The 24,373-nt window shown below is 38.5% G+C and overlaps 1 protein-coding gene across 4 annotated transcripts in view; it reads right to left on the bottom strand.

The window, feature by feature from the left end:
• Nucleotides 1-5: 5 nt before the first annotated feature.
• LOC132203635 (homer protein homolog 2) overlaps nt 6-24,373 on the bottom strand; it is a 98,705-nt gene continuing 74,337 nt past the window's right edge. For 3 of the 4 annotated variants that reach the window (XM_059631540.1, XM_059631537.1, XM_059631539.1), the window contains 7 exons: nt 11,839-11,995; nt 3,658-3,789; nt 2,774-3,112; nt 2,395-2,543; nt 2,155-2,336; nt 1,922-2,100; nt 6-1,418 (listed from right to left, as the gene is read on the bottom strand). In XM_059631540.1, the coding sequence (XP_059487523.1) occupies nt 1,233-1,418; nt 1,922-2,100; nt 2,155-2,336; nt 2,395-2,543; nt 2,774-3,112; nt 3,658-3,789; nt 11,839-11,995 (1,324 nt within the window). In that variant the 3' untranslated portion in view covers nt 6-1,232. The remainder of the gene's footprint in view (nt 1,419-1,921; nt 2,101-2,154; nt 2,337-2,394; nt 2,544-2,773; nt 3,113-3,657; nt 3,790-11,838; nt 11,996-24,373) is intronic. The other variant, XM_059631538.1, reaches the window with a different exon arrangement.

Consider the following 24,373-nt stretch of genomic DNA (forward strand, 5'->3'; position numbering starts at 1 on the left):
TCGTGGTTTGTTGCTGCTGCAACTTTGTGTGTGTATTCCAGTACAATACAATTATTGTTTCAACTGTAGAATTCAATTAAAAAAACAAAAAAAATCTTTTGACATATTGCACAGTTAATTTGGCAGATCTTGAGCAGTACTAACTCAACATATCAACAACAAATAAAATAATATCAATCTCTGCGTCACAATAAATTAACAAAATAGTTCAATCACATGAGAGACAGATGGTAATATTGTAAATTACTAATATTAATTACTTTGTGCAGTTCTTTGCGTGGATTAAAGAGTGTGGAAAGTTTGTCGAACGGAACAAACAGACGTATAAATATTCAAACACACACCATCCGCAGCCATTCAAATTAATTTGAGTAAAAAACTGAGTCATCCAGATGCGCATTCTCTTCCATTAACATTTACGGAAGCCGGAGAGAAATTTAAACGAGAAGGAAGATTTGCTATAATTCTAGGTCAAACATGTCCAGAGAGGAAAGTAGGATGAGTTTTACTTTTAAGGAGAGCAATATGTTATTATGGCGAGTTGTGACATTGAAAAAATTAGCAACCATGCTTTAAATTGCAAAATTAAAATACTAAACCAAAGTCGAGAGAGTTTAAAAGCATGCGGAGTTTGTAAGGTAAATAAATCTCTACATAAATCCTTTGATAAAATTACTGTCGGTTTAAAGGAATTCAAAATCATTATTTAGCTGAAAAATTAAAGTACGGTGGCAAGACAGCTTACAGAGAGATTCGTTTAAGCGTAAAAAGTTAAAATTAAAAAAAAGGTGGTTTTAAAGACAGGTGGGGTCAAGAGTCCTTGTACAAGTAAAAGGACTAATATAAAAATGAGATTCTAAAATTTTTTATACTTTGGGTGATCTGATTTCAATCAGAGCAACAGTTTTGGGGGTTGATTGGCTTTGAATTGGGGGAGAATTGATTCTTTCCTGTGTCTAAACAAGACGGGTTTTTTCCCAGCATGGTTCCCGTGATCAAGGAGGAGTGTGTCGTCGAAACGAACAAACCGAACAACCAAACATGCACACCAAATGCAAATTACTACGTCTTGGTTTAAATACTTTTGTGAGAGTACGGCGTCAACAGCAGTTTTAAAACCTGGACCAGCCCCTGAGTGTGTTTAACGGCTAAAGGGGCTGGCACGTAGAACTGGGGTGGTGGATTGATGTTTGGGAGGCGGTGAGGGAGGGCGGCTGGGGGGTCTCGGTGCATCACGTGTTGAGGGCGGTCGCGATCTCGCGGTGGATGCCGGCCAGCTCCTGCAGCCGCCCCGCCAGTTGAGCGTTCAGCGTGTCCAGCACTCGCCGCTGCGACTCCTGCGCCATCAGCGCCGTCTCCAGCTGCGCCTGCGAGTTCTGCAACGCCATCTGAAGGGTAATGTTCTCCTCTTGCAATGCCTTAAATCGAATAAATTCAATTAGCATTATCATTAACAGGTTTCGTGATGTACTTTAAAAACAAATCATATTGATAAAAAGTGGTTTCATCAATTTTTTTCTTTGAAATTAGAAAATCGATCGAGGGGACACCAACTTCAGTTACATGGTGCTGACTTTAATTTCGTGAATTAAGCCAATTTTATTCAGATTTTATTGAATAACTTTTAACTTTTAAATCTTTTTATGCCAAAAAGTAAATTATAAGCGTAGAATATTAAAATTGTAGAAAATTAGATAAATGATCATAATTTATCTTCAAGTTTTTCTATATGTTTTACTTTTCTCTATTAGTTTTTAATTATTTTTAGAATGATTTGCCTCGCTATCAGTAAAATTTATTTTGCAGCTAATTCAAATTTTGGCTATTTGGACATATCACATGAAAGGAAAGTTGTTGATTAAAAAAATAACGCCAAACATGCAAAAATAAAATATAATTGAGATATCGAAATTTGCTTTACATTCATTTTTACCTTCATTCTTTCATCATTAGACTTCCCAGAATGAGGATCAGGTCCCTGTTGTTTATTCAATCGGCGAACTTCTTCGTTTTTTCCCTGCAGCTCCAAGTCCAGCGCTTCCACTCTTGTTCGCAAGCTTTGCAGCTCTTTTCGTAACTCAGCTGCCGCCTCTTGACTCCCTATTTATTCAGAAATTAATGTCCACTCGCAAAAAAAATCATCTCATTAGAAACCTTTAGCAGCTTCCAACTCTACATATTTGGATTTCAGAGTGTGATTATCCTCTTTATACTGCTGCAGCTGACGCTTCCACTCCTCCACGTTGGCCGTGCTTTCTTGAAGGGCGCTCGTTAATCTGGCGTTGTTGTTTTTCAAAGTGGCAAGCTCGATTTCCCACTTTTTTGCGTTTGCAGAACTATAGAAAATTCAAATTAATTCATTTAAATATTTTATTGCTCAATAAGACGGCAAACCTTTGAGCCAAAGCTAATTTTAGCCTGTCGTTCTCATATTTTAGTTGAGCTTCTGCCGATCCAGGCGGAAAATTGGCTGCTGGAGATTGCTTAGAGTCTACCAGGGTGGCTCCCACTACTTTTGGCTGATGTTTTGGACTATCACCAGGCTGGAAGTAAACATATATTCATCATACATTTGAAAGAAAAAAAATGTATCAAAATTAATAGAAATTGGGGATATTAGAGGAAACATTTCCCAAAAATATTTTTCTTATTTTCTAGTTGAAGATTTTCTTCTTCATTTCATTGAAATACTATGCAGAATTTTTAGATGAAAAAAAAAATCAACTCGTTCTTTCTTCATTTTATTGTTTTCCAATTATTAAAGAAAACTCACAATAACTTGTTGAACGGAGAGCGAGGTATTTCTGAGGGAGCTCTTCAGCAAGGTGCCGGTGCCGTCGTTGTTGGCCAGGCCCATGGGCGCCGGCAAAGGCCCTCCCGGCGGAATTCCAGGGCCACCCTGTGTGTCGACCAGTTCGTCCGGCAGCGGCGTCTGGCCCATAGGGTTGGGCGACGCGTTGCCCGGGGCGCCGGTGCCCCTGCCAGACCGCGCCGTGATGGGCGAAGCGTTGGCGCTGCTCACGGGGGTGGCCTGGGTGGCCGTGCCGTTGGTCGTGGCCTTGGCGGCCGCCTGCCGCGTCGCCTCCTTCACATCTTGGAACTTTTCAATGAACTGCAATGCAAATTCTTTTTTAGTCTTTAATTAAAAAAAAAAGCAAATTCGAGATTTTAGAATAACTTATTGAGAGTATTAAACAATATTCAAATTTGTAATAATTATATTCAAATTAAATTGATATTGATGTTTTCAATCATTGTGAAAAAATTCAAAATAGATATCGTGAACGCATCACATGTGAACATTATGATTATCATTTTAGCTAATAATAATGCTGATCTAAAAAATAAATATGTTATTTAATGAATAAATTTGCTAAAAATTTATCAGAAATAAATTAAATATTATATAAATCAAAATAATCATTCTCTTAGCAATGATTTGAAGTTTTAATATAATTTTATTAAAATAAATGAATTAAAAATTTTAAATACATAAAAAACTATACATTGCATGAGACAAATATATTCAAATTTATAATTAAGCTTATTTTATTAATAGTTCAAATAAAATTTCAATTCATTTCAAATCACAGTCATAAAATTGCATGACTGTTTTGTAGAAAAATAATATTGAATGTAATTAATATATAATATTACCTTGTTAAGCTCAGCTTCTGAGGAAAATCCTAGGCCGTAAACTGTGTTGGCACGGACGTCGGACCACTGGCCGAACTTTTGTGAGGTTTTGGTGAATGTCATGTTGGGGGTGATTGTACTGTTGATGACAGCCTGCAACAAAACGCACACATCTGCGGTTAATCACCTGCGCAAGTTGGCGTGCGACGCACCCTGTCAAGAGGGGGCTCGTCCTCAATTAATTCCAAATGCCTCCTCAGGAGAGGAACAAAGCGTGCGTGCAAATTAAAAGGCAAGGTAAAGGGCAAACTGTTTCTTCATCATCCCTCATTAAACATTGAGAAGCAGAGGGGCGCGATTAACCCTTCCCTCCTTCTGTGAGAGCGTTTCTTGGTGTAATTTAAATTATGGATGTGTGGAAAAAGCAGTCGAGAAGAAATGGCGCCGAAAAAGCAGCCGAGTGAGATTCTTGCGTTAAATAATTTACGCTAAACGAGTGGAGAGAGGGCCAGGTGAGTCGGGAGAATTACTGCAATTCTTCCTCGCCTAGTTGGTTTCGCAACTTCCAGAGTTGGTCGACTCGGAATTGCTTTTGAACCGACTACGCCAGCGGAATTGCTGCAAAAGGGCGTGATTTGAATGAGATCCCCGTCAAAAGTTACACAGCGATGGACTTTGGATGAGTTGGAATTCTGGTTTCGAGAACAAACTTTGATGTAATCTGTTTTTAACTTTATAAAATTTGAGTAAAATTTATAAAAAATGTATTATCAATTAAAAACTGGAAAAGTTTGAAACAAAAAAATGTAATATATATGTTTCGGAAAAAGGAAAAATACTTCTAATTATTTAAGCAAAAGTCTAAAAAAGGCAAACAGAGAGATATTTAACAAGAGCAAAATTTGTAAAAAGCGAAAAAATAGGAAAGGGAATCGTTGATCAACAATAAAAAAGATTTGGCATAAACTTCTGAGGTCAAAATGACCCCATCCGCGGAAAGGAGCCTAAATATGGGCAATTTCCTTAATGCAGCCCTCCAATTTTAGCTTCAAAATGCTTTGTATAGGGAAATAAAAGGGCCTTCAGGACAATTGACAGTAAAATCTTCAGCATTTTCAATGAAACTCTCTCCAGAGTGAAAGATTAGGAGTTACTTTTTAGTTCTTTTACAATTCGTTGTTCCGTTGGCTTCTTTTGTTAAATCTTTTAGCACACGAATAAAAAAGAATTTCCCTCAATTTCAAAATTGAAAAAACTGTTGACTTTGCCGCGTCGATGAGCATTTTATTTTTGTAGCAAGTCACTTTCGCAAATTGCTGGTCGGGAAAAGCTCAGAATGTGATTTCTGGCGGAAAAAAGCGACGAGAGATCCGCATTTTCTCGACGAATATGGTATTCATTCATTCCGTGTTTGCTCGCACATGTCAAACGCAAAATGCAAACGCCATCAAGTGATATTTTTATCGACTTCCGAGCGCGAGCACAGGAAAAGTCCCTGCGAATTGCCAGCTACTTTGCCGAGGGTGTCGCCTTATTATTTATGGCGCGCCAAATGCACTCATCTGTACTTTCTTTATCCCGGGGAATTTTTCACGCCCGTCCCGAGATGCAACTTTCATGAGGCGCGGGAGCGGGCAATTTATTTCACTTGATGCGAATCCCTCCGCGCTGAGCAGGTGCATGCAAATTGATGGCCGCCCTCTGACCTCGTGCGTGCAGCGTATGCAACACGCCCCACCCCCTCCGACAAGCAGCCCCCGGAGGCCGCTCCCGTCGAGTGAAAAAAATTATGCAAGGGTTGCTCTTTAAGCAAGATGAAAGCGGTGGCTGAGAGCGAAATAAAGTAAGAGTCACAAAGAGAAGTCTGGCTACGAGTCGGAAAACTTAATTGTGGCTGCCTAATGAATTAAGCCGTGCATGCTGCTAATTGCATGAGCTACTTTCTGCTCCGCCGTGATTATGTCGCGGCATAAATTTTGCACGAAAGAGGAAAAGAAGATTAATTAGTTGAGTGAAAAGAAATTTCATTTTCAGCTTTCTGATTTTTTTCTCTGTATGAAATTTTTGAGGATTGCAGACAAAAAAAGAGAGCTTTTATAAATGCTTGAAAATTATTATGATTGATTTTTGTGAATTATTCTTCATTAAATTTACTTTTTTCACAGTAAAAATTAATAAAATAAAACAATATTACACTGACACTCATTGCTAATAACACATTAAAATAGTTTAAAATTAATAAGTAACTTAAACTACCAATAATTTAATTATAATTTTAGTAAGTTACGTGAAAAATTCATTTTCAAATCAGCAAAAACGTTCTTATTCATATTTTGCACAGTGATAAAGTCCTTTATTATATAATACAACATAATATTAAATTTTGTTAAACTGATTTTTTTTTTTTTTAAATTGAAGCATATCAAAATAAAATATATTCAACGAATTAATTTTCAATATAAAACAATGTAAGCCATACGTGTTAAAAAATAAACAGCAATGCAAATTAAAAATTGTCAAGATCATTTGAATTTTTACCCTTTTGCAATAAATTGAAATGCTCCAATAAGCCTAAATTAAGGTTAAGTTTGAAATTGAGGCCTTGATGGAAAATCACCTACTCTGCTAGTTTCAACAATTTGAATGATTTATAAAACCTATTTTGATAATTATAAACATTTTTTTTTTTAATTATAGAAAACTGGTTTATTAAAAATATAACGCAGTTTTTTAATATTTATTTTTGCTTCAAAACAAGGAAAGTACTTCAAAAATCCTGCATATATTAGTTTTGTATTCGTTTCTATGCCAACAAGTGCGTCAGTTTAACAATCATCTGGTCCAATCCCAAACAAATCTGAAATGTCGATTTTGGGCTTTTTCAAACACAAGCTTTTACAAAGAGCTCTGACGCACAAGTCGCAAAAAGCAGAAAATCCTTCTTTTTTTCACGCATTCAAAGATTAGTGTCACAAGCGGCGCTCGAAAGAAGAGCTAAAATACTTTTCGGCTCTCGGGCCCATTTTGGCGCAGAACAAATCCAGTTATTATCCAGCGCACTCGCGACTCTCTGCTTTGGTCGGTGATATTGCGAGAGAGACTGATTTCGCCAGAGTGGATTTGGCCTGCTTGAAACCTCTGTCTAGACAGAATCCTTTTGTCTTTCGAGTGCCGCTGCGACACACGGGCGAACGTGCAGTCATAAATAATATTGTTCGCCAGATTGGAATTTGGTCCGCTGGCGAGACGAGAGCATCATCGTGCGACGAACCCTCCCTGCACTCAACCCACTGCTGCAGGTGTGCTTAACTCGCCCTGCCACTTGTAAGCTTTGATTTGACTGTCGCGCTTTTAAACGCTTCGTCTCCTTTTGTGCATTAATAAGGTTTTAGTCAACAGTCTCGTGTCTCAATTTTGAGAAGACATTATTAAATTTCTAGGACCAAAATTTACTGATTTAAAGGCGTTGGATAAAAAAATAATAATATAATTAAATTAAATTTATGATTCCATCCAGGAAATGTCACAAATTAATTACTGACTTATTATTGACAATGTCGTTTTACTCCCATAGGAAAAAAAATTTCTTTTGCAACAAAATATTACTGAAAAAATCCTGTTAAAGAAAAGCCAAAATAAATATAAATTTATAAGTTAAATCGACTTATGTTAACAAATAAGTTTACAATCGTCTGATATAAATAAATAAGTTAGCACTCGCCCGATGTAAACAAATAAATTTACACTCCACTCACTCGGCTGAAGAAAGTAAAAATAAATTACATGTGAATTAGTTTGAATTATTTATGCATCCCGCTTATTTGCGCCTGATTAAAAAATTGGTTGTGACGCTTTTCACCAGTTTAATGACCAGCGTCAGGTGTGTACTCAGCAGTACGTTTGTCATTGTTGCGAGAAATATTTGCTGTGCCATGCCGGTGGCGGCAGCTGCGTTGGCAAAGCGAGTCGAGTGCGCGAATTTAACGAGGAAAAATGGATTCGCAGAGACACAGGAAGCGCGGAAATTAGCCTTCAGGTGAAAAAACACGCTTTGTTTTGCACGCGTCTTTTTTTTTTCATTTGGCGAGTGCTGTGCGGAAATTTAATTAAAAGACAAAAAAAAAAAACGGTGACGACTGGAACAATTTAATTGAGCCGCGGTGTACAGGGAAATGTTGTAAATCACACACACCAAGCAAAAATGGGATAAATCTAAATACTAAATAACGGCGTGGAACGAGATTTGGGAACTGTGCCAATTATAAATCGCATCGTTAACGTGAACACGCCAGAAGAGGATTAAATATGAAAAATGTGAGCGAAAAAATGCCGTACAACAATTGAGCGCGATCTATGTACGGCCTTTTGAGCCTTTTAAATCTGGCGCCTATTCGATTTCACGACTTTTTCCAGCACAACGCACTGGAAAATGCCCTGGAACTGAATCACGATTCTAGCATGAGCGATTTTTATTCACAACCAACGAACGACCAGCCCGGCTCGTTATTGAAATTCCTGTCAAGGGTCTGATAATGTTTAGCAGGGAGAGTTCTGGCGATATGAAGTTTTGATATTATTATATAAGTTTAAAAGTAGCCAAGCAGTTTTGGTTAGAGAGATGAAAATTCCAAAGAGTTTAGAATTTTAAACTTCCAACCTTTTGCCTGTAAAAATTAATCAGCATTCTTTTTTTAACATTTAGGAAAGTTTTCTCGATGGACGCAAGAACTTGAAATTTCTCATTTTATTTTTGAAAATATTTTTGTAATTTTTTTATTTTTACATTTTAATTTTTACTTTAAAAAAAATATATTATTTCCTTTTTGAGAATGTTTCATTTATTACAAAACCAATTAAGTAATTGTCTTAATTTATGTTTAACGGTTATGCCAAAGGTTTAAAAAAATTAAACTTTTCAGTTCATTCGTAGTGAGTGGTACAAACTGCGCCCACTCGCAGGCATCATGAATTTTTTGCTCCACTCGGTTTGATGTTTAAAAAACTTGTACAAACATAGGTGAGTGAGCACAAAAAACATTTTGATGTTTTTGCAATTAGGCAGAATTGTGACGTGCGTTTGACAGTTAAAATGCTCGTCGCTGCGTCAGAACCAGTTGCGATGATTTCCTCGCTTTTTGACTCTGCGTCATTTTGATGCAGCACAAGAGGCGCGGATTCTTTTTTATGCTCGGAGATCCCTGCTGCAGAAATATACCTACAGTGCACCAGGGAGTTGAAAAGCCTCTCCCTCTGCGATGCGCCACAAAAGCGGCCTTTTTGCCGTGAATGCCAGATGAGGCAGATTGTTATTTGCCGCCGCCCTCTGAATATATGCAATTAACGGCGAACAGGCTTTTGCATCGTGCAGCCTCATGCACACTCATCAAGTAGCATGAATTGAACGCCAACTTGGTGCATGATGCACTCTTCAAAAGGTGCAGCAGCGTTTATTGAGAGCTCTCGAACCGCAAAATTAGTTCAGGTGGAATATTTTATGCTCTCTCATGTGGCAGGAAAATCCTGATTTTTCTTTACTTGCAAATTGGATTGTACTTTCCTGGAGTGAATCAAATTACTGCGCTCGGATCGTGGATGGCTTTAATTTCCATCAGTGATTTGCATTGCAAATCTTGATTAATCTAAAACGTGGAAAATCGTCTTGGGTTTTCTAATCTACATGCTTACAATTTAAGAATGATGTTGTAGAAAACGCAAATCAATTAAGATTTATTCCACAGAGAAGATATTTTCATTCAATCTTTAAAATAATTAATAAATTCTTAATTGAATTAAATAACTTTCAACTGAAATGTTTTAGTAAAATTTTTTTTCAGTACATTTGTTTTGAACTTGGTTCCCTCCTTCCAGTATTTATAATAAATCCTCATTTTGATTTTTCTATCGTGCCAGTTCTAAATCAAGGCAAATCTTTTCCGATCCAATTCCAATTCAAATATTGGCCTGGCTGAGAGGAAAAGTGGCGAAATATCGCCCAGGGAGGCATATTCCGGCAGTAAAACGTTCAAAATTGGCGTCGCCGTTTCTTTTACGAGAAGTCCAATATTTCATTGTATGGATCTTTCTCATCCGCGCACAGGGAGAAATAAAGAAAAAAAAAGAAAAATACAGAAAGCAGAGCAGCAGCAGCAGCTTTCTTTCTTTCATTCCATCCAAGGGTCCGCGTTCTCTCCATTCAGCGAAAAGCAGCAAGGCAGCCTGGATGTAATAAAGTTGATATATGATTTGCGCGATCCTCCTCGCGTTCGCCGAATTCCGTCGGCCGATTCTGCACAATGGAGAGCGGCGTTTTCCTTCTCTCTGCATTTCCATTCGGAAAGCAGTTGTTGGAGGGGAGTCGGTTTGTGTGTTTGCTCGGTTATCATTTGCAGGCACAATTTATTTATTGCCCTGGCGACGCACAATGCACTCGCTCGCGAGGGTCGCAAGCAACCTTGTTCCGCGGCTTGTTGGCGCCCTTTTCATCGCCAAGGAACACCGGGAGCAAATCGTCGTTCGTGTATGCGAAGGGTGGTTTTGAAAAAAAAAATGCACTTTACGCTCCAATGGATGTCCTTTCGACGGGGGACGAAATTTTACGACTTTTATATGCGGGCAATCAAGAGGTAAAATGTCAAAACCAAAAGAGTTTCACAGGGGCGAAATGAACATTTTATTTTTCCTGTAAAATTTTAGTTTCAATTTTCAGCCGTAAAATTATCGCAGAGAAGTAACTTTTTAATAGTTTAATCTTTATTCCAATTATTCTATTCAAGATTAAAATAGCCATAATTTTACCTAGCTTTGTTCCTAAAATACTTTTTGAAAGCTAAAAATTAGATGATGTTCCAAAGGTTTTATTTTAATTAATTTTAAACGAAGTGGATAAAAGTAAAATCTTTGTTGATGCTCCGTTGATATTGCATTTTTTTTTAATTCTTTGAAAAACTTCTTCATTCATAAAAAAGTAACAAATGAACAAAAATATGGTGCAAATAATAATACCATTTCTCTAAAAGTATTTAAAATTTAATTACATTCCAAAAGCCTTTTTTTATAAATAAGAAATAAAGCTCCACGTCTAAATTTGGACGCATAATTGCGGAAAACTTTGTGCTGCTGAAAGGGGTGAATGAATCAAGCGTGCGGGCAAACAAATTAAAAAATAAAGAGCCGACGACACGAAAGGGGTGCGAAAGAATCCCGAATAATGGAAAGCGGCTGAAAAGGGAAAAACAGAAACTAGGACGAGTTCTCTGCCCTTTTTTCCCCGGCGAGGAATCTATTAATGGCATGCGAGTGCCAGATGAGATGAGCTTTCTGCGTGTGCCGCCGCTTTTATGAATCGCAAATACACGTTCTTATTTATTCGCGTGCAAGACTGCCTTTCGCTGGAAATGAACAAGCTTTGTTGTGAGCAGTCAAAGGACGACGCGAGATAAGGCAGAGACGATGATTCGAGTCGACGCTTGTGGGTGGTGAATTATTAGATTTGCTCCCAACTCGCGAAATAAATTAGACGCTGGCAAATACTCGCCGAGCTAGTTCATCTGAATCTTCAAATTTAACTCGGCGAAATCTGTGCTAATCACATGTCTTTTTCAAATAAAATTTTTATAAATTTATTATTATTTGATTTTTACCTTATAAATACATTTTTTTCCATTTTAATTCCAAGCATTAAGTAAACCTATAAAATTTTCTTTTCTTTTTTGCATCGGTATACAAATTTAATTTCTTTTGTAAGAAAAAATGAAATCCCCCGCCAGAGGTTTTCAATTTGAACTTTTTAAATATCGCCTTAATCTTAAAATAACCTTGATTTCTGTCAACAAAAATAGTTTATATAATTATGATTTGTTTTTTATCTAGATTTTAGCATGAAAAATCAAAGGTTGTTGCTGCGGATTGGTTTTTTCTATTTTGGAAATTACAGTAAAATCTATGCTAGTCATTGTGCCTTGACGTCCAACAATTCAGTCTCCTCTTTCGCTCTTTTTATTTAACAAGTTGGAAAAATAAGCAAAGAAACTACAAAAATAATTATGAATCGATGAAATTTTTATAATATTTGGAATTGCAGTTTCAAATAAAATATGGAACAAATAGGGCGGCGACTTAAAACCAATGTTCAATTTCAGTTTGGGATGTTTAGGATAAAAATAATCTATATCTATTTATAAAAATTTTAAAATTGATACATACCTTGGTGCCTTCAACGCTGATAATTCTGTACAAACTCCTCGTGGAATCATAGAAAAAGGAGACACTAACAGCAGAGGATGAGGCAGGGATCCACGAGCGCTTGGTCTTGGGGTCAATGTGGAACACGTGCGCTTTGCACGTGAAGATCGGCTGCTCACTGCAAACAGTAAAAAGAAACATTAAATTTTATTTAATTAAAAAAGCGGTAAAAGACAAACATTTCCGTCCAATTCCAGACATTCCTCACAAAAGTTTTAATTTAAGAAAAATCTCTTTGCCTGTAAATTATATCAAATTTCCGGAAATTTCACAATCTTTTTCCGCAGAGACCGACGGCACTTAAGTCTCGCCGGCCGCAGAGGAATTTACGAGAGAGAAACCCAAGCTCGAGCCGGACTTTTATCTCCGGTGCAGTAAAACTGCAATCTGTGTGAGAAGGCCTTGCTGCTCTCCCCTGCAGGCCCGAGAGGCGAAAATATAATTTGGTCGTTAGTGATAAGTCGGCGGGAGTGTTGGTTGGTGTGTTGATAATAATTGACCGCGCGTTGGCAGGGCTGGCAGGGATTATAACAGGATGGTGATGCGACGACATAAACCACTCGATGGTCTCTCCGGCCGAGACACTTTCGGCGCTCGGATAATGCCTAAACTTGTACTTTACTCTAGCCCGACCGGTGTCATGCCAATGGAGCCCGTAATTATTGATTTGTCCGGCCACTGGCTCGGAATTAATGCGCTTCCACTCGCCTGCCTCGCGCCCGTCCCACTCAATTTCCAGTTTGTTAAAGAGGAAATGATCATTTATTTCGTTCCACCTTGGCAAAAAAAGACTCGGCTGTGAGCAATTTATTATATAACGGCTCCGATTAATTTTTTTTCCCGGGTAGAGCCGAGTGATGAGAAAAAGGCTCGTAATTTTCCACAGCTCCGATTTTCTATTTTCGTCAGAAGAGCAGCTTACTCGATGATACATTGAGAAAAATTGAGGAGAATTTTCTTCTTAACTGACATAAAAAATAAGCTTCTGTTAATTAGAAAGAGATTCTGACTGAAACGTAAATATACTGTTGAAAAACATCGTAATTCTGGATTTATGTTTTTAAATATCAAAAGAATGAGACAAAATTTGTTTTTTGATCCCGAGTCACTCGCAGTGGAGGCGATAAGGGTGTTGGGGGCGAAAGTTTCCAGGGGCGCCAGTCTTGGCCCTTGGGGGCCTGATAATCAAAACAACGCACACATCAAAAAATTTCGAGAGCGCAGTTTCAGGCAAATTTATGCTTTGTTCTTCGCTCAAAAGTTGTACTTCCTTTTTTTAATATGAATAAAAATCTCTCCATATTGTAGTAATGGCCTTCAGCGTTAATTTGTTTTAATGTTTTTGATTATACTTTAAACTTATGATGGTGCTGGGGCCCCACGGTATATTGGAACGCGCTTGAAGTTGCGATTAAATGTGTTTTGTAAAAGAAAATTTAGAATGCCCATAGAAACTTTCCAATCTTCAGCCATCAAAAGAAGCATCGTAAAAATCCCAAAATTTTTAAGACTAACCAAAACTTACAAGGAGAAACCATATATCAGTTTTAATTATTTTTCAATTGACAACGTGACCCTCAAAATATTCTCAATTTTAATGAAATAAAATAAATGTTGATTTTGAAAAGAAAAAGTTTGAATTATGACATTCTACCTTATTGAAAACTAAAAATTTCTGGCTCACCTCTCGAATCTGCCAACTTCGGAAATCCATAAAGGGCACTTAATTAAAACACACATTCACTTAAACACTTCCCATAACTCCTGATTTAGTGAAAGGGCTCCGATCACCCACCGCTTTCCCGGCCCGAAGGCCACTCATTCAGGCGCCCTAACCCTAAACCAGGAGCTTGGGGCGAAAGAGGGGGGTCCCCCGCCCCCAGGATCCAGGAGTTTTGCCCTTCTCGGACTGCGCAGGGCTAACGTGCCAGGACACGCAACCCACCCGTCTCACCCTCCTCAGCAAAGGGCAGGTTTCCGTCGTCCTGAGTGGCGGAGGGGCTGACACGAGCCCCGCACTCGTCTCCGGGCCCTCCGGAAGGGCCCCTTGGTCCCGGTCACGCCCCCCAGTTAAGGATGTCGACGATTTACTATCCGGGGGTAGCCCAACTTTCGGGACACCATCGACTCCTGCGGCACTGCGGACAACCAAGATGACTTCCAGCTAGGCTGGCCGTCAACTGATCTTACTGAGCTCCGCCTGTGCTTGCGCGGTACATGTGGGCGTGGCAGAAGGCGGCAAAATTTAAAAATTATACTGTTTTTCTTAATAATTCTGATATTTTGTCGGAAATTTTGGTTTTACGGATTTCCTTAAATTAATTTCGGTTTTATAAAATTAATGATGTTTCCAAAATAACATAATAATTCGCAATTCGCTATAATTAAGAAAAACAGTGTAATTTTTAAATTTTGCCGCCTTCTGCCACGCCCACATGACCGCGCAAGCACAGGCGGAGCTCAGTAAGATCAGTTGACGGCCAGCCTAGCTGGAAGTCATCTTGGTTGTCCGCAGTGCCGCAGGAGTCGATGGTGTCCCGAAAGTTGGGCTACCCCCGGATAGTAAATCGTCGACATCCTTAACTGGGGGGCGTGACCGGGACCAAGGGGCCCTTCCGGAGGGCCCGGAGACGAGTGCGGGGCTCGTGTCAGCCCCTCCGCCACTCAGGACGACGGAAACCTGCCCTTTGCTGAGGAGGGTGAGACGGGTGGGTTGCGTGTCCTGGCACGTTAGCCCTGCGCAGTCCGAGAAGGGCAAAACTCCTGGATCCTGGGGGCGGGGGACCCCCCTCTTTCGCCCCAAGCTCCTGGTTTAGGGTTAGGGCGCCTGAATGAGTGGCCTTCGGGCCGGGAAAGCGGTGGGTGATCGGAGCCCTTTCACTAAATCAGGAGTTATGGGAAGTGTTTAAGTGAATGTGTGTTTTAATTAAGTGCCCTTTATGGATTTCCGAAGTTGGCAGATTCGAGAGGTGAGCCAGAAATTTTTAGTTTTTGCTGCGGTTTAATATTTTCTATTTCACTATTTTCATCGATAAAAATTTTTGTATTAGTTATAAATTTTTACTTCAATTGTATTTGAATGGTTAAAATTAAGAATGATTTTATTTTTGTTAGATTTGTAATTGTAAGGTTAGAAGGAGGTTGTATTAACAACTTATTATAACTGTTCCTAGAGGGCCTATAGGCTAGGGATACTCTATCTTAATGTGCATAAGCATTGAAAATTGCCCATAGTGCATATAAAAAAGGTTAATTAAAAGATAAAAACCATGATTTGTTATTTTATTCCCACCAAAATATATTTATTTTACTTAATGAATTTTGTCACAAATTTTTTTATTTTATTATTGTTCCATGAAATGCGAAGATACAAAAAAAAAAATACACCTGCCTAAAAAAGTCGGGGGCTTCGGTTTTTGAATTCACCTTAATTTTTTTTGTTGGTAGACGTATGTTATGACGTATAAGGTTATTGAAGTAAATTAATGTTTTTTTTCAAAATTATCATTACCATTTACCAAGTACAATAATTAATACGAGTATTAAAAACATGTATGTATTTTGAGGAGGCCTAAATTGAGATTTTCACACCGGCCTCAGTCAATGAGGTGCCGCCAGTGCTCATTTTTGCCCATTCATGAAAATAAATAAACATTTAGTTCTACAAACTCCTGTCGTACCTCTGGAGAAAAGTAAAAATTTTTGTTTCATCCCCAAAATATTTCGGTAATTATTTAGTACCATGGTTGAAAATTAACAGATCTATTGTAATATTTCCCTAAATCAAATTTTCAGGCCAAATTTCTAGTTTTAACTAGACTATGTAATTTTTTCCCATTTTTATTTAAAATTTTGAGTATATGCTAACTATTTAAATATAATTTTCATGAATAAGAATTTGGAATTTGAAAATTATGTAGTATCAAATAATTAATCGCTCTCTAATGCACATCACTATATACAAGACTACAAAAAAATTTAGCAATGACCATTTTTTTTATAATCAAATTAGTGAAGAAAAAATTTATTGATGACTTTTTCGCTGTATTTGGCGAAAATGGCGAAACAAAAACGAAGTTTATAAAAAAAGCCAATGTCCCCCTTTGCAATACGCGGGACCGAGCTGTGACGCTTCACACAAAAAGCAATTAACGAGCAAATGATACCACGGGGATGGCAATTTGACCAGAACCATTTCTGTCAACAGAATTATGTCTCCAGCACGGATTAGACCGAGGTAAAAATTCAGCCAAGGGACGGAATGGTTGCATTTTTAATAAAAGCCAATTTATAGTGCACCATAAACGTCGACGTCAAATTAAATTACAAGTCCCTTTGGTCTTTCTCTCTCTCACTACGGTCTAAGTGCATTTTATAAAAGGCAAAGAGCTGATGTTTGCATGTCTGTCAAGTTCCACTCCAGTCTGCCCCCTGTAAGTCGCAGGTCTATCTTCCCTCTCGTGTTTTCTAATTAGAACCCTGCGCCGCCTGCGCAAAAACAGACCCTTTTCGCAGCCGTAAATAAACAACACGCGACAAGAAAGTCAAGTCTGTGAAATATGTGGGCAAACTTTGTGCGCCAAATTGCGCCCCCCGTGACGTCGCACTTTTAGGGCGGAAGATTAAAAGTCCCAGAGTTATTTTTTCGCAGCTTCAGAGCTTTGAAACTCATTTGTTTATCAAGTAAATTTTGCAAGAGACTTGACTCTCTGAGGCGCGGCTCTTTCGGCGAAAAAACAAATAAGAAAAAAATGTTATGAAAAAGGTCAGGACGCAAATTGAATTAAAGGAATTGCCTCTGGGTTGTCTTTTAACAAATAAAAAAAGCGATGCCAATTTTTTCTCTCGAGACAACAAACAACTTCTTGCCTGCGAGCGGAATTGATTTTCTTTTGTAACGAGTTAATGATGAAAATGGGCAATATCTTTTGCTTTTGTAAACAACTCGCTTTTGCGATAAAAGAGAGTTGCTACGAGTTTGTTGAAACTTGATTGTTTGTCTTGCTCAAAAACTCTTATCTCTATGAAACTGTTTTGGAACGAGCAAATTGAATTTCAAGTAAGACTTGTGAAATTAATCAAAGCTTTTGCAAGACAAGCAATTCTTTGGAAGAAAACAATTGAGTGAGTTACGAAAACAATAATAAAAAGTCTAAAAAGAAGTTTCGTTTGCTTGCGTTTGCTGAACAACAGATGAGAAAGAGGGATTGCTTTTCAACAACACAAATCTTGAACTTTATAAATAAATACATTTTTTACGTTTTTCCCCCAAAATAAAATTATAATAAAATATGAGCTAAACAAATTTTCTTATGATGAAAGTGTACAAAATTTTATAGTTAAGGCTACTTTTTTCAAACTTTCTAGCGTGAATTTGAATTATTATTGATCATTTTGATTATAAAAAAAGCATTAACTTTATAATAAAGTAGAATTTACTCAGAAGCTTCTTTCCACTCTTGGTTAAAATTAATCAATGAAATAAAAGTATTTTAAAATCTGAATATAGAGCTTTCAATCGCCAAAATCCGAAATCGGCAGAGCTGAAAGGCATCATGCGACCTTCGAAGAACATACAGATACGACCCAGAATAATGCACCACGCAGTCCGGTGGGAGGGTCGGCTTGACCAAAGAGCATTCGTGTGTTGATTTCCACAAGGAGCTGGGCATGCGACGAACGCCTTTGATGTCGGTTTGTATGTATTGCAGCGCCTCGGGCCGAATTTACATACACAGCTTGCGGCTCATGTACTTGTAATGGAGAGCGAAGGGTTGCGCATAGCGCACGGAAACTAACGGGTGCGGGATTACTTGAGGTGAATTCCTCGAAACCGCCAAACTAGTGCTCGGATGCAAATATACAGATTCGCGTTTTGTGCCGCTTGATGAGATCGTGTGTTTGCGTGGGAACAAAGAACGTTAAGAGCACCTGCGCTTGCTAGATAACGCGTGATTGTGTTTGCTCGCACTCCTTGTCAATCCGATTCGTTGCTTAGGTAAGGGAGCGTGAAAGTGAAATCGAACTGCTTCTAAATGGGTATTATTGTCTTACAAATGAGATGTTTCTAATCCCGTGGTAGGTGTTGCGATTCCATTGAAATGAAGTATAATTGGAACTTGGCAGGTTTTGTTAAAATTAATTAGTTAAAAAAGTTTAATCTGAATGTGAAATTACTTATCATGATGAAAAACTGTTTAAATGAATAGCAGTGCCACTAATAATAATTACAATAAATGTGAAGATCCAATATGCTACCATTGAATGCGCTTATCGTATTAAAATGTTTTAGGTTATTAACTATTTATAAAAATTAATTCAATATTTATTCTTTTTTCTGGATTTTCTTCAATAACTTGGCATTTATTTAAAAGAACAGCTTACGGCACAATTATAAAAATTCACAACTAGGAACATATTAAATTTTTATGCCAATTAAATAAATTAAGTTTTTACCTGGACTAAATTACTAAAATTATAAAATTTTATGAGAAGAAATTATCTGAGAAAATCTGAGTGTGCCCAGTTAAGAATGCAGTGTTAAAAGTGTCTTCGAAATAATTTTAAAACTTGTTTTTGTCCAATTTAAGCCCTGTCGCAATCAAAGTTTCCTTGCTTTGATTGATGGAAATCCCGCCGAGTTGGTATTAATGATTGTTAACAGAAAAGGAACAGGTGTCGTCGGCATTTCGCTGCTGTCAGTTCGTTTTTTTTCCGACGAGAGAGCCACACGCGAGCTGGCTCTTAATTAAAACGGGGATTATCGGCTGGCACAGCGAGCGGATGGATGCAGCGCGAAAATCGCGGTCGCACCGAGGGCGGTGATTTATTATTTTCGGCTTGCCTTGCACCCATTCGCTGCACCACCGCCGCTTTATTAAACTTTTACATGCGGCGAGTGTTTATGAGAGTTGCATTATTTCACATACATGCGGACGGGGGTAAATATGTGTAAGCTTCACGTCCGCCGTTATAATTAATTACTTTTGGAACTGCCGCTTATTGTAATTTTTCACGTCCGTCTCATAGAGAGGAGAAATGCACTGCGCGTCAAAGTTATTAATAGAGATGAATGGGAAGCCGCCGGTGAAATTGCCGCCGGCAAAAAGTGGACTCTTTAGTGCTGCGGTCGCGTTTATTGCCGGCGCCGCGCTCGATTTCGAATCAGCTTCAGCTGCGTTTCGGCGGTTTGCATGAATGTTTTTCACGACCGTTTATCACGGCAAATGCCTTTTTTATTGAGTATGCAACCGCCACCGGCGGAGTTAAAAATCCACTAAATATGACGCACGCACGAGAAATGAACGCTTTTGATGCTTCACTTCATGGATTATACACGGAAAGGAACAAAAGTTATTGATCAACGGCAAAATTTCAGAAATATCTGATATTATTAAAAAATAAAAACAAGCTAAATTTATAGATAATAAATCATTAATTGCTGTTTTTGCTTGGTTTTTGGTTTAAATTGAACAATAAAATAGTATTACTTTTAAATAATAATTAAAAAAAAATATTTAATTAAATTTTTTATAGATTTGATCCTTGAAGAATTTCTTTCTGAAATTTTGACGAAATTCGTTTCCTCTTTTAATCCACCCTTTTGAATTTCCAAGAGGGATCAATTAAGGTCATCACACTCCATTTCCAGTGTGTTCGAGCTTGAAAAGTCTCTTTTTTTCCAGCGCCACACACAACAATTTGGGTAACGCGCAAAATTAAAGCTCTCGAAAGCTTTCTGCGGTCTGCCTGTTGCAGCCGAGCTCGACGACTCTCCCCTAATTCCAGATTTTAGCTAACGGGCCGTGTCGAGAACAAAAGAATGTTTTCCGCCGAAAGCGCCCTTTCCCTCCTCGATCAATTTTTCACCCAACTTCCGAGGAAAGAAAATCACCCCGAAAATGAAAATTGAAATTTCCTCCGGCTACACCAAAATTCAATCAAGTGAAGTTTTCCCTCAGTAAGCCTGCCTCCCTATGCCTAAGGTAATTTCGCACCGGTCAAGATTATTTTTCAGCCAAGTGAGAGAGATTGAAAAAGCGGTCTTCCGTGAAAAAAATGGGCCGGACGCGTCACCTTGACGCAAATATGATAGGAGACTCGTTTTATTTCACGCCTGCTCGCGTGGATAGACTTACCTGCTCGACCCACATGTCGGGCAGGTTGCCTATCTTTCAATTTCGCAGGTAGATAAGGTTTCCATCTAGCGGTAAATTATCCCTGTGCAACATTTTTTTCTGTAATTTGCCACTTAAAAGATTTTTTTTTTTTTTTTAATTTAAGGCAATATTTTTAGTAAAAATTTATGTAATATTTGCAGTTTAATGAAGGTTTCAAGGGGCCATAAAACAATTTTAGTGCCGCAATATTTTGACGGTAGTTGGGGGTAATAAACTTGTCGTCAGCGTGACAAAAGTGACCCACGTTTCTCTGCTGCTGCCTTCAAACAATGCGGCCCAGCGTTCTGCTCATAAAGTGACGGGTTAGCGCACGGACGACACAATTCAGGCCAAATTGCAACACGCGGCAAAAACAACAAGGGTCTGCTGATGCCCGGCCTATCCCTTCGCTATATCTCTGCTGCCAGTCTGATATAAACGAAAGAGAGGCCGCAAAACACAGACACTATCTCGGTGCTGATTCGGCTGGAAATTATCGTTTCCCAGCTTCCCGGCAAAATAACGACGGCGATTATTCGCACGGCTCCTTTCCTTCTCTCCTTAATCCGTAGCGATTGTTTTTTCTGATATTTATGAAGCGGGCCGGCGAATCGCGGTTTGATGACTCGGAAAATAGCGGCAGTTGGCGCAGGTGCCGTCCTGCTGTTCTTTTTCTTTCTCTTCGCCTGCTCGCACAAAAGGTGGGAGCAAAAAGATTTTCCGTCTGCGTGTGCTGTGAGAGAAAAACACACACGACTATCCCTTAAAACTTTTCCAATTACGCTGACATGTGTCAGCTTTGCCAAAGAAGAATTTTATTTCCCTTGTTGCGCCGGCTCATTTTTGTGTATTTTTAATGTTTTCCTGCTCCCTAGGGCTATTTTCAAACAACAATAGCTGCGCAGAGTGGAATCCAATTTGCCATCTGAACGGAAACTCGAAGGAAACTCGCAGAGGGTAAAATTTTGCTGGGTTTTAAGCTTTTAAAGATCAAGTTTAACGTGTCAGTGGGCTATTGTTTGAGGTGCGTGGAGTTTTTATTGTCTAAAGCTCAACAATTATTTACGTAAATGGAATATTTTGGCTTTAAAACATCTTATGATTATAAGAAATTTCTTTAAATTAAAAATTCTGAACTCAAATTTTTTATAACATACAAAATAGGAAAAAATAATTAAAATCATTTTTTATTATTATTTCTTATTTCCAATCAATTAAGTTGAAATCAGTTACATCAAATTTAATCCACGCTTTCCATTAGGCTGCATTTCCCGCCCCTATAGGAAAGCTTGGTGAAATAAGTGGCTGCCGTCAGAGTAAAAGTTGACGGGGAGGCAATTCTCCTTTCCGGTTAGCTGCTTTTTATCGCTACTAAATTTCCCGAAAGCTGATCCTCAGCGGTGCAAAGTGCCTGTTCCACACAATCCGCCGCAGCACGAAACAAAATCCTCCGCCGGCAGCTTTTGCAGCAGCTGCAAAAGAGGAAAAGCGATTTCCACTCGCCGGGCTTCATCACCACCGACCGCACGCAGAACTTACTTTATTTTCCGGATTCGACGGCCGGTGTATTAATTAACTTTCCAACAAGCAGCCGGTTCAACGCGAATCGCGCATTAAACAATATGCATGACAGTCTCTGGAGCCGCGTGGTGTTAATTCGCAATTTCGACGCTCACTCGCAGCGCGTTGCCGACATCAAAGAAGCCAAATTAACGGCCAGGCACACACGTTGCGCTTTTTGATGGCGGTTTAATATCTGGCCCTAAATATAGCCAGGCGATAAAATTCGAGCGGCTGCTGCGTCTTCCTCTTATTTATGGCGCGAAGTGTTCCTTCCGACATCGTTTTAGCGGTAATTTGATTTTGCGCTGCGAGGATTTGGCCTCGTCGCCGCACTAAATCAAATTATGTGCCAGACGTCGAGAGCTAGGTGGCGAAAAATTCGACCCGGCTTTTTAACACACCCTCGTCTTTGCTTTGCCCACACAGAAGACAGAGTGGAGCTGATTTATCATTTATCGACTGCGCTGTTCCGGCAGCTTGTTTGCACTCTCGGCCGACGCTATCACCAGAGCGGCTGACTCGTGATGCCAATTAATGCCAGTGATTTTATGTGTGCATTTCATAAAATGAGGCCAACAACTTTATTTACCCCAATGTCCCTGTCAAATTTTCTAAAAAGAAAAATTTATTATGGAATAAAATACAGCGCCAATTAAAAAATATTTTTAATAATTACTGGATTTCTGGATTATTAAAATTCGATTAAGATATTTTAAATAATAGATTTTTATTTCATCTTAAGCGTCTTTTTAAAATTACAAATGATTAAAAAATTTAATATTGAACATATTTATAATTCTATATTACAAGTGAAACTTCACCAATTAAAACATCCAGTAACTTGATTTTTATTGATTAAAAATGGGAAAATCAGTTTACTTTGTGAATATTAAGTAAGTCAAATCTTCAATTATAAGATGACCTGTCAAAATAAAAATTAAATTTCGTTATTAAAAACAATTCATTGATACTAAAGATTACAAAGATTATCTTTTCAAAATATTTTGAAGAAAAGTAAGTTTCAGAACAAAACATTCAATTATTATTAATTTATGTTTAATGAAAATGATTTTCTTTTTAATTCAAATGATTCAAATTGGACCCACTGACACTCATAAGTTCATAAAAATGGCGTATAGGTGTATTTTACGTCCGTTCTTCCAGAGTTGGAACTCAAAGGGAGATGAAGCACAAAGCGAGAATATCTCACGCCCACAGTTTCCGTCCTTATTCAGCGGCCCCGTTTCGGCAAACACGTCAAACAACGTTAGAATCGCAACATCGGCGGTTGTCATATCGCTGGGCGTTCTCATTCATTCTGAGCGCACACCGCCGCGCCCTGGGAAATAACCCAACTCGTCCGCCGCATTCAAATCCGCACCGAATTCAAAAGATATGGGGCAGAGAGAGAAAGAGCGTCCGCCGAGGATTCAATATTATCATGTGAGAGCGCCGGATTTGTGTTTTATGGCGCCGCCGAGCTCCGTTTTTATTTTGAGCACTCCGAAAATTTGGCCGAATGAATGAATATTCATGAGCGGCTGATTGCGGAGGTGGTAAATGGCACCAGAACAATTCGTCGCCCCACGAAAATGGGCCTCTTTCATTGCTAGGACGAATTGTTCTGAATATTGAAACGTCAAGTGTTAGATTAATAACGACGTTGAATTGCAATTCAAAACTGTTCGTGACATTTATTGTGCGACCCATTTCGCGCGTTGTTAACTCGCACTGACAATTTCATCGGCTAATTGGACAAAGTGCTTCCAGCGTTTATGACAACGACGCAAATTTATTCCTGTGAAAAGCAGCATTCGTGCGTTCGGTGCTCAGAAATTTATGCCCTGTCACTTGGTAAATTATTCGCTAATCCATATTAAAATTGCATGAACTGGCAAACAAAGGGCTTAATTTCCACGCTGGAAATGCTAAAAAAATATCACAATAACCACCATGAAATGTTTAATTTGCTGTGTTGAATAGAGTAGATTTTCAAAATAATGAAATAACTTGTTGCAAAAAAATTGCACAATTTAGAATTAGTTCAAGCACAGCCAATTGACAGCCTGGATTTAAAAGATTCAGAAAGACGATACAAGAAGGCGCATCATTAGCTTTTAATATACAATTTTTTCTTGAAAACAAAAATTCATTTGAATTTTCTTTCAATAATTGAACATAAAAAAATTTAAAATTATAATTTATTATTATGTTCCGCTTGTTTCAGAATTTAGTACATTAAACAAAATTTGATTAAAGATAATTGAATTCAAGGGTAAACGTAAAGAGATCAAAGACCACAAAAAACAAACATGTTGCTTGTAAGTGCCCTTCAATATAACGTTGTTTGTTTATTTGCTTTGGCAATGAAGCTGCTTGTCCGACGCAGACAATTTCCTGTTTTCTCGACGTTGTGGAGCAGCAGCGAAACCAGCGGATCAGAGATAATCTTTGGTCTGCTGGCTTCTAGCATGAATAAATAATATCCGGTCTTGGGCGACCTTATCTCTCTGGTATGCGATGCGAGCGCAAAATAAATACACGCATATCCGAGGCGGCCGACGGGTATGCATGAATTTCTTTTTGCTGATGGCATGATTGAAAGGCGCCCCTTCCCGACTACACCAAAGAGGATGGCTTGATTGCAGAAAAATACCGATAAAAAGAGTTTGCTTGAGAGATGTGCGTCGCCTTTTAATCGAAGCTCGCATCAGTATGTGCATTCGGGCGGAATTTATGCGGCGAGAAGTGTCTGCCAAGGAGATGGAATTGTG

The sequence above is a fragment of the Neocloeon triangulifer genome, unplaced genomic scaffold (assembly GCF_031216515.1).
Source record: "Neocloeon triangulifer isolate White Clay Creek 2 clone unplaced genomic scaffold, ASM3121651v1 ptg000017l, whole genome shotgun sequence".
In the NCBI taxonomy this organism is placed as follows: domain Eukaryota; kingdom Metazoa; phylum Arthropoda; class Insecta; order Ephemeroptera; family Baetidae; genus Neocloeon; species Neocloeon triangulifer.